General features: G+C 48.2%; 2 protein-coding genes across 2 annotated transcripts in view; one reads left to right on the top strand and one right to left on the bottom strand.

The window, feature by feature from the left end:
• The window catches only part of LOC140393634 (uncharacterized), a 130,368-nt gene that overhangs the window by 25,783 nt on the left and 91,739 nt on the right, over window positions 1–12,846 (bottom strand). The window lies entirely within an intron of this gene.
• The window catches only part of LOC140393635 (acidic mammalian chitinase-like), a 38,971-nt gene that overhangs the window by 25,168 nt on the left and 957 nt on the right, over window positions 1–12,846 (top strand). Inside the window, exons 9-10 of the mRNA XM_072479911.1 lie at window positions 281–397; window positions 2,737–2,896. Coding sequence (XP_072336012.1) covers window positions 281–397; window positions 2,737–2,896 — 277 coding nt within the window. The remainder of the gene's footprint in view (window positions 1–280; window positions 398–2,736; window positions 2,897–12,846) is intronic.

Below are 12,846 nucleotides of genomic sequence, written 5' to 3'. Positions count from 1 at the left end.
AAAATGAAATGAAATGAAAATCGCTTATTGTCACAAGTAGGCTTCAAATGAAGTTACTGTGAAAAGCCTCTAGTCGCCACATTCCGCCCCTATTCGGGGAGGCTGTTACTTGCATTCATGTATTACCTTTCACCACTATAGGATGTCACTAAAAGCTTAATGCCAATAAACCCGCAGCTTTAACTTGACACCATATTATTGGTTTCCAAAGGCATTTATGACGAGACTTCCCTTTTAAACACGTGGCATGGTACTAAAATGTGCACATTTTTGTGAACAGATATGTGACTTTTTGAAAGGCGCCAATAAAGAGTGGATGGAGGAGCAGGCGGTTCCATATGCATACAAAGATGAGGAGTGGGTTACTTATGACAATTTGAAGAGTTATGAGAAAAAAGTATGTATTTAATAATCATCTTCTGCTATGTTTATAGTACTAATTGTACATAATACATCCAGCTGGACTGTAAAGTGTATAAAGTTGGCTTCACTGTTGGGTTCGATATAGCTTTCATCAAATAGCTAGGATGACACCGAATCCAGAGCTTTGATTTGATACAATTGTATTAGTTTCCAAAGGCATTTTTGACAAGATTCTCCTTTTAATTGTGTTTACATTTTCTGTAAAGTTGGCCTGAAAGCTTTTCTGTGCAATGATAGTGAACAATTTGCTATTTGGAAACTCCCAGCCTCTTAGCTTTAAATCCTTTCCTAAAGGTGTGTCCATGGCACTCAGTACTGGCCAAGTGCCCGGACATCATGAGTAAGCCTAGAGAGCAGTCTATGCTAATATGCAGCAACCTGGACAACGTACAGGTTTGGACTGATAAATGGCAAGGAACATTCATGCCACACAGGTGCCAGGCAATGACCACTCAAACAAGAGAAAATCTAACCATCCCACCTTGACATTTGTGCCAAGTTCATAACTGAAGCGTGAAGGATCACATAAATTTTGTCCTCTTCGTTTACCGACTGGGGGGCACCTCCCACATGGCCACTACTCTGACCCTAGCTATGCACAAAAATTTACCTAAACAATTCTTGAGGGCGCTATGTCAGGCAGGGGCATGTGTCTGGAAAAAAAATAAACTGGGAACCGCTAATTTTACCTAAACAATTCTTCAAGTATTTTACACTCTTATCTCTCTAAACATACAATAACAATCACAACATTTAATATATTCTTTCCTGGCTTGGCAATCAAGCTCAGGATCATACATTTCCACACATTCTCTTTTTATTTACAGGAAAAAACAAACCGCCAGTGCATGTTTTATTATTCATATGTCGCGGGGGTCTGGGGTTTGGTCATAGCCGAATATCGGGGATCGGATCCGATAGACCGGGGTTCGAGCGCGGTACGCTCTCCTTTTCCACTTGCGGAGGCGCATGGTCTGTACTGCACAACTGAGTATAGCCAATGCCAATACATTCAATAGCATTACCATCGCTAAATCCCTCACCATCAATATCCTGGGGGTTACCAGTGACCAGAAACTGAGTTAGATTATCCATATAAATACTGTGGCTACCAGAGCAGGTCAGAAGGTGGGAACTATGAGGTAAGCAACTCACCTCCTGACTCCCCAAAGTTTGTCCATGTCACAAGTCAGGTATGTAATGGAATATTCTCTACTTACGTGAATGAGTACAGCTTCAAGAACATTCAAGAAGCTTGGCACCATACAGGGCAAAGCATCCCGCTTGACTGGCACTCATCCTCCACCTTCAACATCCACTCCCTCCACCACCAAATGCAGCAGTCTGTACCAATTGCAAGATGCAATGCAGTAACTTACCACGGCTCCTTCAACAGCAGCTTCCAAACCCGCCACCTCTGCTATGTACAAGAACAAAGTCAGCAGATGCATGGGAAAACCACCACCTGCCAGGTCCACACCAGGCCACTTGCTATCCTGACTTGGAAATATATCGCCGATCCTTCACTGTCACTGGGTCAAAACACTGGAACACCCTTCTCAACACCACTGTGTACATACAACACGTGGACTGCACTTACCACAACCTTCTCAAGGGTAATTAGGGATGGGCAATAGAAATGCTGGCCTACATCCCAAGGAATAATTTTTTTAAATTCATTTGGGGCAACATCACAACAGAGATTGATAGATTTTTGTTAGGCAAGGACATTAAGGGTTTATAGAACCAAAACATATCGTTGGAGTTAAGATATTAGATCAGTATGATCTAATTGAATGAAAGAACAGGCTTGACTGGTTGAATACAAATCGCTATTCCGATGGGCAAAACTTAACGCTGGCGGGATTTTACGGTCTTGCCAAACTCCCTGGCCTTTCAAACAACTCACTGCATTTTACACCCCCACTGTCGCCACGTTGGAGACGTCAAACTCCACCCCTCTTTCTCAAATTCACACAAATACTCGTAGTTTCCACAAAGGATCACAAAATGTAATAGAACCTTTGGCTTTGATTTTCCGCCTACACTCTCAGGAACAAGCCTATATCACCAAACTGCTGCCTGACTGGATCCTGGAAACATTCTGGTTTATATGACTGGGTTCCATGACAGGCTGTGCATTTATTCGCTGTGGTATCTTGGAAGCATCTCACTAATTTTGTACCACAATGTAGTTGAAATGAAAACTATCAGTTTAACTATTTTCAATGGTCTTGTGAACTAACAACAGTCCACTGGTGCATAATACCACCATTAAATTTAAAATAATGTTTCAAAATTATTTTCATACAGGTGGAATGGTTGAAGAATAATAGTTTTGGTGGTGCGATGGTTTGGACAATCGACATGGATGATACCAAAGGTACTTTCTGTAACCAAGGAAAAACACCTCTTATTAATAAGCTGAAGAATATGCTTTCTTCAAATTCAAAAGCTGAAGAAGATTCATCAGGTAATTACATTTAATACAACTATTCAGAACCAGGTAAATATACATTACTTTGGAATATAGAAGTCTTTCTTTATTCTATAATCGTGATTATTTTCATGATTTCCACTATATACAGATTTCTGAAATCATGGCACGGCACAGTGGTTAGCACTGCTGCCTCACGGCGCCGAGGACCCTGGTTCGATCCCAGTGTCAGGTGGATGTACCTTTAAGAAATGGGTGTTCATCAAATAGCTGTAGTTATGTCAGTGTGTGGGTGGAGCTGGGCTATCTGTCTTTCACTTTCGTTTTTGAGCTGACAGCTGCAGTGTGTTTTAGTTTTGTTTTCAGAGGTGGATAGCTGCATTCAAAGTAGCAGCTGTTTTATGATCTCTCTCTCTACAAGCTAAGGAATGTCTCCAGATCATTAATGATTTCAAAGTAATACCTGTTTCTGTAGAGCATTTAAACCTGCTGTCTTTATTTTAAAAAGATTTGACTTATGGATGTTGTTTGGGAAGTTATTAAGGGTTACCTATAGAGTATTGTATTTGGGAAAGTATCAGTGTTTGTAGTTGATAAGATGTTTACTGTGTGTTTATAAAATGTTAACTGGATTCATAGAATAAACCTTGTTTTGTTTTCAACATACTTTTAGTTCTCTGTTGCACCACACCTGTAGAGTGGGCCGTGTGCTCCCCATACCACAATCTATTAAAAGTTGTGGGTCAGGTATAGGCAAGGACATGATATACTTTGGGGTTCTCTAAACCCTGGCCCATAACACCAGCCCCTGGACACTGTCCGTGTGGAGTTTGCACATTCTCCCCGTGTCTGCGTGGGTCTTACCCCCACAACCCAAAAATGTGCAGGGTAGGTGGATTGGCCACGGTAAATTGCCCTTGATTGAAAAAAAAAAGAATTGGGTACTCTAAACTTTTTTTTATAGTCTTTACATGGACTGGCCACATCCTAGAAGAAAACAAAAGCATAATAGAATCTGAGGCCGTCACATTCTGAAAGCTACCATTACTTCTCCTGTAAATACAAAATAGTTTCACACTGTAAATACCTCAAATACCTTTGCTTCTTCTCCCCCACCCCTGACACACGCTGTTAGAAACCATTTTATCCACTTGTTATTTTCTCTGCACTTTCCCTTTTTAATTGAACCCATTCTGCACAGTTAGTAATTAATAAACTTAATGTTCCTTTGTCTTTTAAGGTATCACTGGTATTCCACAAACTAATTAACTACTCTTGCTTTTCTGCCAATTATTTGGTTCGCTTTTCCTTCTAGTTTTACTTGATCCTACTTCTGTTCACTTGCTTTGTATTTCCTGGTCTTCCACCTGTCATTTCTATATTGATTTAAATCACACCATTTTTAAACACCCACACTCTCACTTGCCATAATCACTTATTTCTAATTCTATTTTATTCACAATCTGTTTAACCAATTGATACAATAAAGATCTAGAGGAGAGTAAAGTGTAAATATCTAAATGTTAATTATTAAACCTCTTTGGCCCACCATAATACCTGGAATACATAGAACATGCAGTGCAGAAGGCGGCCATTCAGGCCATCGAGTCTGCACCGACCCACTTAAGCCCTCACTTCCACTCTACCCCCGTAACCCAATAACCCCTCCTAACCGTTTTGGACACTAAGGGCAATTTATCATGGCCAATTCACCTAACCTGCACGTCTTTGGACTGTGGGAGGAAACCGGAGCACCCGGAGGAAAATCACGCAGACACGGGGAGAACGTGCAGACTCCGCACAGACAGTGACCCAAGCTGGGAATCGAACCCGGGACCCTGGTGCTGTGAAGCCTCAGTACTATCCACTTGTGCTACTGTGCTGCCCAATGCTTGTTTATACATTATTGCAAAAAACATTAAACCCAATTGGCCTGGATTTTTCTCTGTCCACAAAGGAGAGAAATAAGAGACAGAGAAAGGACCAAAAAAGTTACTTACTTTCTTGAAATATTACCCATTCATTTTATTTTGTAGGAATGAGACCTCACACTTGTCAAATTACTTTTGCAGAGTAAAAAGGGTTATTCAGCAATGATTATCAATTTTGATAACTCGCTTACTACTGGACGCATCAGGCCCACCTTCTTAGCAATTTCTGGAAAGGGAGTTAGTGGGAAAGTACTGCGCTATCGTGTTGTTGCAATCATTTTGATGCAGAGTCACATGGTGAGGACTGAAGCAGAACACCCAGTGGAAGTTCAGAGAATCTCGAGACAGCAATTTCCGGGTTTGCGTGTTTAATTGTGCATGTACATACTTCAGAAGTTGCTATCATATTTCCTCTATTATAATGCTGAGCACCTCACGTGTTGTCATCGTACATTCTGGACCAAAGTTACATTTGCGGCAAAAGTATTCAAATATTAAATATGAATTGACTCTGTTTCAACAACTAACAAAGTCCAATAAATATTAAATTTCTGAAAGTAATAAATTACACCAAATCCTTACATATTTGATAGTATTTATATGTAATTAATCACAAAAGACTAGTATATAGGTACAGCAAGTAATTAGGAAAATTAATGGAATTTTGTCAATTATTTCGGGGGGAATCAATTACCAAAGTAGAGAGGTTATGTGTCAGCTGTACAGAGCATTGGTGAGACCACATCTTGAGTTTTGTGCACAGTCCTGGTCTCCTTAAATAAGGAAAGATGTAAATTGCAGAATGCAAGCAGTTCAGAGAAGGTTTACCCGACTAATGCCAGGAATGGGCCCGTTTTCTCATAAGGAAAGATCAGAGAGGTTAGGTTTGAATCCATTAGAGTTTAGAAGAGTAAGAGGCAATTTGATTGAAACCTTTAAGATCCTGAGGGGCATTGACAGGGTGAATGTGGATAGGATGCTTCCTCTTGTGGGAGAATCTAGAACTAGGGGTCACTGTTTAAAAATAAGCGATCGCCCATGGAAAACAGAGATGAGGAGAATGTTTCCCTCTGAGGGTCGTGAGTCTCTGGAACTCTCTTCCTGAAAAGACGGTGGAAAGGGAGCCTTCGCATATTTTTCAGGCCGAGCTCGATAGATTCTTGATTAACAAGAGGGTGCGAGGTTATCCGGAGTAGCCGGGAATGTGGGGTTGAGGTTACAATCAGACCAGACAGGATCATATTGAATGGTGGGGCAGGCTCGAGGGGCTGTGAGGCCTATTTCTGCTCCTAATATGTCTGTTCTTACATCCGTATATATTAATAGATGACTAATGAAGAAAATACTTGCATCAAACAACGCTTTACCATTTCCTTCGGACATCTCAAAGCATTTAACAACCCAGTTCGTCACTGTTCTTACACAGGAAAACTAAAGCTATCAAGCGACCAGTAACATGGTGGTTATATTACTGGACTTGCCACTTGGACCTGTCCCATTACTACCCCTTGTAGCCTTGCAACATGAAACTCTTGCCATTTCTATCTCTCCTGTACTACCCTTTTATGCATATTTCCGCCCTCCTTTAAATTGTTCAAAGCCTCGCCATTTCTAACTTCTCCTGATTCTGAAGAAAGGCCATAGGCCTGAAACATTAATCCTGGCCGCAATTCGGCGACCCTGTTGTGCCCCGTGCCGATCCGGTGAATCGCGCGCCGGTCCCACATAAATCTCCAGACCGATCGTTCCGCCAGGCGCAACCTGGAGCCCAATTGCTCATTTAAATCACCCGGTGCCCGGGACTCAGCGGTTGTGCCTAGGAGACCTCACCGGAGCACCGCTAAGTGCTGACCCACACCAACGTGGACCAGCGGTAACAACACCGGGGGAGGGGGCTCTCTCAGGTCATTGGAGACCCCTAGGTGGTCAGGGAAAGGGCAGGGTGGCACTCTGTCACTCCTTCTGGCACATGGGTGCCGTGGCACTGCTAGGCTACCAGTGCCAAGATGCCCAGGTGCCAGGTTGGCATGCTGCGGTCAGGTCCGCAGAGGAGGGGGGGCTTTGCCAAGTAGAGACAGGGTGATGGGGGGCGGTTCCCGGGGTCTCCCCCAATTGAGGGGGTCAAAAAAGCAGGAGATGGGGCCTGAAAGGAGGGGGGGGAGGGAGAAAGGTTGGGGCTGCCGGACAGAATGGTGCCCCGACTGCGATGAGCCTTTCCCCTTGACAGGAAATCCCTCTAAGAGCGGCCTCGACGGTGGGGAACTCCCCGAGGCCAAAACAAAACAGCAAAGTGCTGTTGGATAGCGGGATGATTTTCAGCGCTGCAGTGGCCAGGAACACCCGCTAAACGCGGCGTTCAACCGACTTTAACTTCAGCCTGCTGGAGCAAGTTTCTCTCCTCACAGATGCAGCATGATCTGATGGTATTTCCTGCATTTTGTTGTTATTTCAGATTTCCAGCATCTCGGCAATCATTTTGCTTTTGGTTTGTTATTGTAATCCAGAGCGTGGGCAAAAAGCTAGAAATTAAAATGCGCCCAACCTGACCAGATTATCGCCAATCTTGCCTGTTCCCTATGGTGCTCCTAAATTAAACAATTGTGAGGGTTTCAATCCAGCTTTTTGCGGTTGTGGGATTACAACACAAAATTGCTTCTACTCTGTACTGATTTGGTGACTATGCTTATTGACAGTGGTGTGAGAATAGAAAAATGTCACACAGATGAAATAAAATGCTCTTCAGTTTGGGATGTGGCACAATGATTTCAGAAAATGCTTAAGCATATGGGTAGCACAGCTGCCTCACAGCCCAAGGGCCTGGGTTCAATTCCGGCCTTGGGGCTGGTTTAGTCACAGGGCTAAATCGCTGGCTTTTAAAGCAGACCAAGGCAGGCCAGCAGCACGGTTCAATTCCCGTACCAGCCTCCCCGAACAGGTGCGGGAATGTGGCGACTAGGGGCTTTTCACAGTAACTTTATTGAAGCCTACTGGTGACAATAAGCGATTTTCATTTCATTTCACTGTCTGTGCGGAGTCTGCACGTCCTCCCCGTGTGTGCGTGGGTTTCCTCCGGGTGCTCCGGTTTCCTCCCACAGTCCAAAGATGTGTAGGTTAGGTAGATTGGCCAAATTAAATTTCCCCTTAATGTTCAAAGATGTGTAGGTTAGGTGGGGTTACGGGGACAGGGCGGGGAATGAGGTGCTCTTTCAGAGGGTCGGTGCTAACTCGATGGGTCAAATGGCCTCCTCCTGCACTGTCGGGATTTTATGGATTCTAATTAAAAAGAGGAAATAGGGACTTGCGGTGGCGGCTCTGAGGGAGTCGGTCGCACATTTGGTGACTCCCGTTTCAGTCGAACGTTTGGACCTTTTCCCCTGACTATTTTGCGCTTTTGAGCGCGGAACTGGAAAGCAATAGTACTCAGGCACAGGACCCATACAGAATTGTATGGACCAAAGAAGCCGGAGAGACCGTAAACAGCAGAAGAAGTGGTCGAGTAAGGGCACAGTGGAGGCTGTGAGAGAGAGCAGCATGGCTGGTGTTCAGAGCAAGGTGCCGACAGCCCAGCCCACAATGGAGCTGCTGCTGCAGACGATGCAGGAGGGCTTTTTGTCTCTGAAGCGTGACAACTTGGAGCCGCTTCAGAAGTCGATTGATCGGATGGAAAAAAAGCTGGATGATTAGGCTGAGAAGCTCCAGCAGTTGGAGAAATCAGTGGAGGAGCAGGCTGACTTTCAAACGGTGGCGGATGTGGAGATTCGGAGGTTGAGGGACCAGCAAAAAGTGCTTCTGGAAAGGCTGGAGGACCTGGACAACAGATCTCGCCGGCAGAACGTGAGAATCGTGGGCCTCCCGGAGGGGACAGATGGGCTAGACGCTGCCTCATATGTGGAGGGTATGTTTCAGAAGTTGGGTGGGAGACGGGCTAGAGCCGAGATTGGGAGCCGCAGGCTAGCTGAGTGCAGCTAGTCAACGGGAGCCGAGGTGGGGGGGTGTTCATATAGTTAGATGACAGGGGTTAGGTGATAGGATAGTGTTGCTGCGGGGGGGGGGGGGGGGGGGGGGGGGGGGTTGTTCTGCTGATGGGGATGGAAACCGGGCATGGTAACAGTGAGGTCACGGGTGGAGCCGGCCAGGGGGCGGGCCAGAGGAAGCGCAACGCATGGCTGGGGGGCTGGCCAAGGAAAGGAAATGGCTGATCGGCAAGGAGGTGGGGGGGGGGGAGTGCCCCCCAACCAGGCTGATCACCTGGAACGTTAGAGGGTTAAACGAGCCAGTGAAGAGGGCGCGTGTGTTTGCGCATCTGCGGGTTCTGAAGGCGGACATAGTCTTGTTGCAGGAGACGCACCTGAAAGTGGCAGACCAGGTTAGGTTAAGGAAGGGCTGGGTCAGTCAGGTCTTTCATTCGGGGCTTGATTCTAAGACGAGGGGAGTTGCAATTCTGATTAATAAAAGGGTACAATTTGAGGCGGTGGACACAGTCGTGGATGGGGGTGGCAGGTTCGTTATGGTGAGGGATAAGCTCGAAGGGGTGAGAGTAGTCCTGGTCAGTGTGTATGCCCCTAATTGGGACAATGTGGATTTTATTAGGAGGATGCTAGGGAAGATCCCCGACTTGGACTCACGTAAGTTAATACAGTCCTGGACCCGAGCCTGGACCGGTCATGCTCAAGAACGGGCAGGTTGCCGGCGATGGCAAAGGAACTGAGAGGGTCCATGGAGCAAACGGGGGAGCAGATCCGTGGAGATTTAGGCGGCCGACGGCGAGGGAGTCCTCGTACTACTCCCACGTCCACAAGGTGTATTCCCGAATTGACTACTTTGTTGTGAGTAGGGACCAGCTGGCCGGAATGGTGGGGGCAGAATATTTGGCAATTGCCATATCGGACCCTGCTCCGCACTGGGTAGACCTGCAGTTTGTAAGGGCAGCTTTCAGCGCCCACCATGGAGGCTGGAAGTTGGACTACACGCGGACGAGGCGCTGTGTGAGAGGCTGAGGAAATGCATGCAGAATTACCTGCAGGCGAACGATACTGGAGAAGTCTCGGCAGCAGTGCTCTGGGAGGCGCTGAAGTCAGTGGTGAGAGGAGAACTGATTTCAATCCGGGGTGCAGGGACAGGACAGGGCAGAGACGGACCGGCTGATTAAAGAAATTCTACGGACGGAGAGGAGTTACGCAGAATCCCCAAGGCCAGAGTTACTCAGGAAACGACAGAGGCTGCAGGCCGAATTTGGGGTGCTGACTACAGGCAAGACAGTAGAGCAGCTTAGAAAGGTAAAAGGCGTGATTTATGAGCATGGGGAGGCCAGTAGAATGCTTGCGCAGCAACTGAGGAAGAGGGAAGCAGCTAGGGAAATAGGGAGGGCAGTGGATGGGGAAGGTAATCTAGTGGGTGACCCGGCAGGGCTGAACAAGGTCTTTAGGGACTTTTATAGGAAGCTGTACACTTCGGAACCACCCGGGGGACCGGGGGGGATGAGGCGATTCTTGGACGGACAGACCTTCCCAAGAGTGGGGAAGGGGTTGGTGGACAGACTGGGGGCCCTGGTCAGGATCAAAGAGGTATTGGGGGGGGCCTGAAGGTCATGCAGTCGGGTAAAGCCCCGGGGCCGGAGGGGTATCCGGTGGAGTTTTACAAAAATTTGCCGGGATAGTGGGGCCGGTACTGGTCAGGGTCTTTAACGAGGCAAGAGACAGAGGGAGTTTACCCCGACGATGTCGCAGGCCACCATCTCGCTCATTCTGAAACGGGATAAGGACCCGGAGGCCTGTGGGTCATACAGGCCGATCTCTTTGATCAACGTAGACGCCAAGTTACTGGCCAAGGTTTTGGCGACTAGAATTGAGGACTGTGTCCCGGATGTAATTGTGGAGGACCAAACCGGGTTTGTAAAGGGGAGGCAGCTGGTGGGCAATCTAAGAAGGCTGCTCAACGTGATTATGATGCCCCCGGAGAGGAGGGAGGTAGAGATAGTCGTAGCCATGGATGCTGAAAAGGCTTTTGATCGGGTCGAGTGGGAGTATCTGTGGGAGGTACTAGGACGGTTCGGGTTCGGGGCGGGGTTCATCGACTGGGTTAGGCTATTGTATCAGGCCCCGGAGGCGAGTGTAAGGACGAACAGGATGACATCGGACTACTTTAGACTGCACTGTGGGACAAGACAGGGCTGCCCGCTCTCCCCAATGCTGTTTGCGCTGGCCATAGAGCCGCTGGCAATTGCACTGAGAGCTTCTAGGGGCTGGAAAGGGCTGGTCTGGGGGGGAGTGGAACATAGAGTCGCGTTATACGCAGATGATCTGCTGTTATATGTATCAGACCCAATGGTGGGGGTGGACAGTATTATGGCAACCCTGAGGGAATTTGGCCGGTTCTCCGGATACAAACTGAACATGGCTAAGAGTGAGTTGTTTGTAATTCAGGCGAGGGGGCAGGAGAGTAGGCTGAAGGGGTTGCCGTTCAGGCTAGTGGGGGAGAGTTTCCGATATTTGGGGATTCAGGTGGCACGGGACTGGGGCAGGTTGCATAAGCTCAACCTGTCCCGACTGGTGGAACGAATGAGGGAGGAGGTCCGGGGGTGGGATGCGCTCCCGCTGTCATTGGCGGGGAGGGTGCAGACTGTTAAGATGACGATTATCCCGCGGTTCTTGTTTGTTTTTCAGTGTCTCCCCATCTTTATCCCGCGGTCCTTCTTTAAGAGGCTGAATAAAATTATTCTGGGATTTGTATGGGCAGGAAAGTCCCCGCGGGTGAAGAGGGTGATGCTTGAAAGGAACAGAGGAGAACGGGGGCTGGCGTTGCCGAACTTCAGCAACTATTACTGGGCGGCCAACATAGCGATGATGAGGAAATGGATGGTGGGTGCGGGGTGGGTTTGGGAGCGGATGGGGGCTGCTTCGTGCAGGGGCACTAGTTTAGCAGCCCTGGTCACGGCGCCTCTGCCGCTTCCGCCGGCACGGTACTCCACCAGCCCGATAGTGGTGGCGGCTCTTCGGATCTGGGGCCAGTGGAGGAGGCATGTAGGGGAGGTAAGAGCATCGGTGTGGACCCCAATCTGCGGCAACCACCAATTTGCCCCAGGGAACATGGACGGGGGTATCGACTGAGGAGGAGGGCGGGGATTGTGAGGTTGGGGGATCTGTTCCTGTGAGGGAGCTTTTCGAGCATGAGGGCGCTGGAGGAGAAGTTTGCGCTGACGAGAGGGAACGACTTTAGATACTTACAGGTGCGGGATTTTGTATGCAGACTGGTGCCGTCCTTCCCACGTCACCCACCGAAGGGGAGGCAGGACAGAATAGTTTCTAGGGGAGAGGTGGGAGAGGGTAGAGTCTCAGACGTCTACGAGGAGCTATTGGGAGCTGAGGATATGCAGACCGAGGACCTGAAGCATAAGTGGGGGGAGGAGCTCCGGGGGGGGGGGGGGGGGGGGGGGGGTATTTGGGCAGAAGCCCTGAGCAGAGTAAACACGACCGCAACATTCGCCAGGCTCAGTCTGATCCAGTTTAAGGCCGTGCACCGGGCCCACATGACGGTGGCCCGGATGAGTAAATTCTCCGGGCTGGAGGACAAGTGTGCTAGATGCGGCGGAGGGCCGGCTAACCATGTACACATGTTCTGGTCGTGCCCTAAACTCAGGGGGTATTGGCAGGGATTCGCAGATGTCATGTCCCGGGTGTTGAAAACTGGGGTGGTAATGAGCCCGGGGGTGGCAATCGTTGGGGTTTCGGAGGACCTGGGAGTCCAGGAAGAGAGAGAGGCCGACGTTCTGGCCTGGTAGCCCGGCGACGAATACTGTTAGCATGGAGGGACTCAAAGCCCCCGAGGGCTGAGGTATGGCTATTGGACATGGCGAGCTTTCTTGGCCTAGAGAAAGTCAAGTTCGCCTTGAGAGGTTCGCTACTAGGGTTCGCCCGAAGGTGGCAGCCATTTAATGACTCCTTCGCAGAGAAGTAGGCGTCAGCGGGGGGAGGGGCGGGGGTAGAGTAGAGTAGAGGGATATTGTGGCAGGTCCGTGCGTGAACAGAGCCGTGGTTTGTATTATGTTTACTGTGTAAT

Source organism: Scyliorhinus torazame, chromosome 17, assembly GCF_047496885.1.
Source record: "Scyliorhinus torazame isolate Kashiwa2021f chromosome 17, sScyTor2.1, whole genome shotgun sequence".
Classification (NCBI taxonomy): Eukaryota; Metazoa; Chordata; class Chondrichthyes; order Carcharhiniformes; family Scyliorhinidae; genus Scyliorhinus; species Scyliorhinus torazame.
The sequence above is the reverse complement of the archived record's forward strand: the minus strand, read 5'-3'. Positions and strand labels throughout refer to the sequence as shown.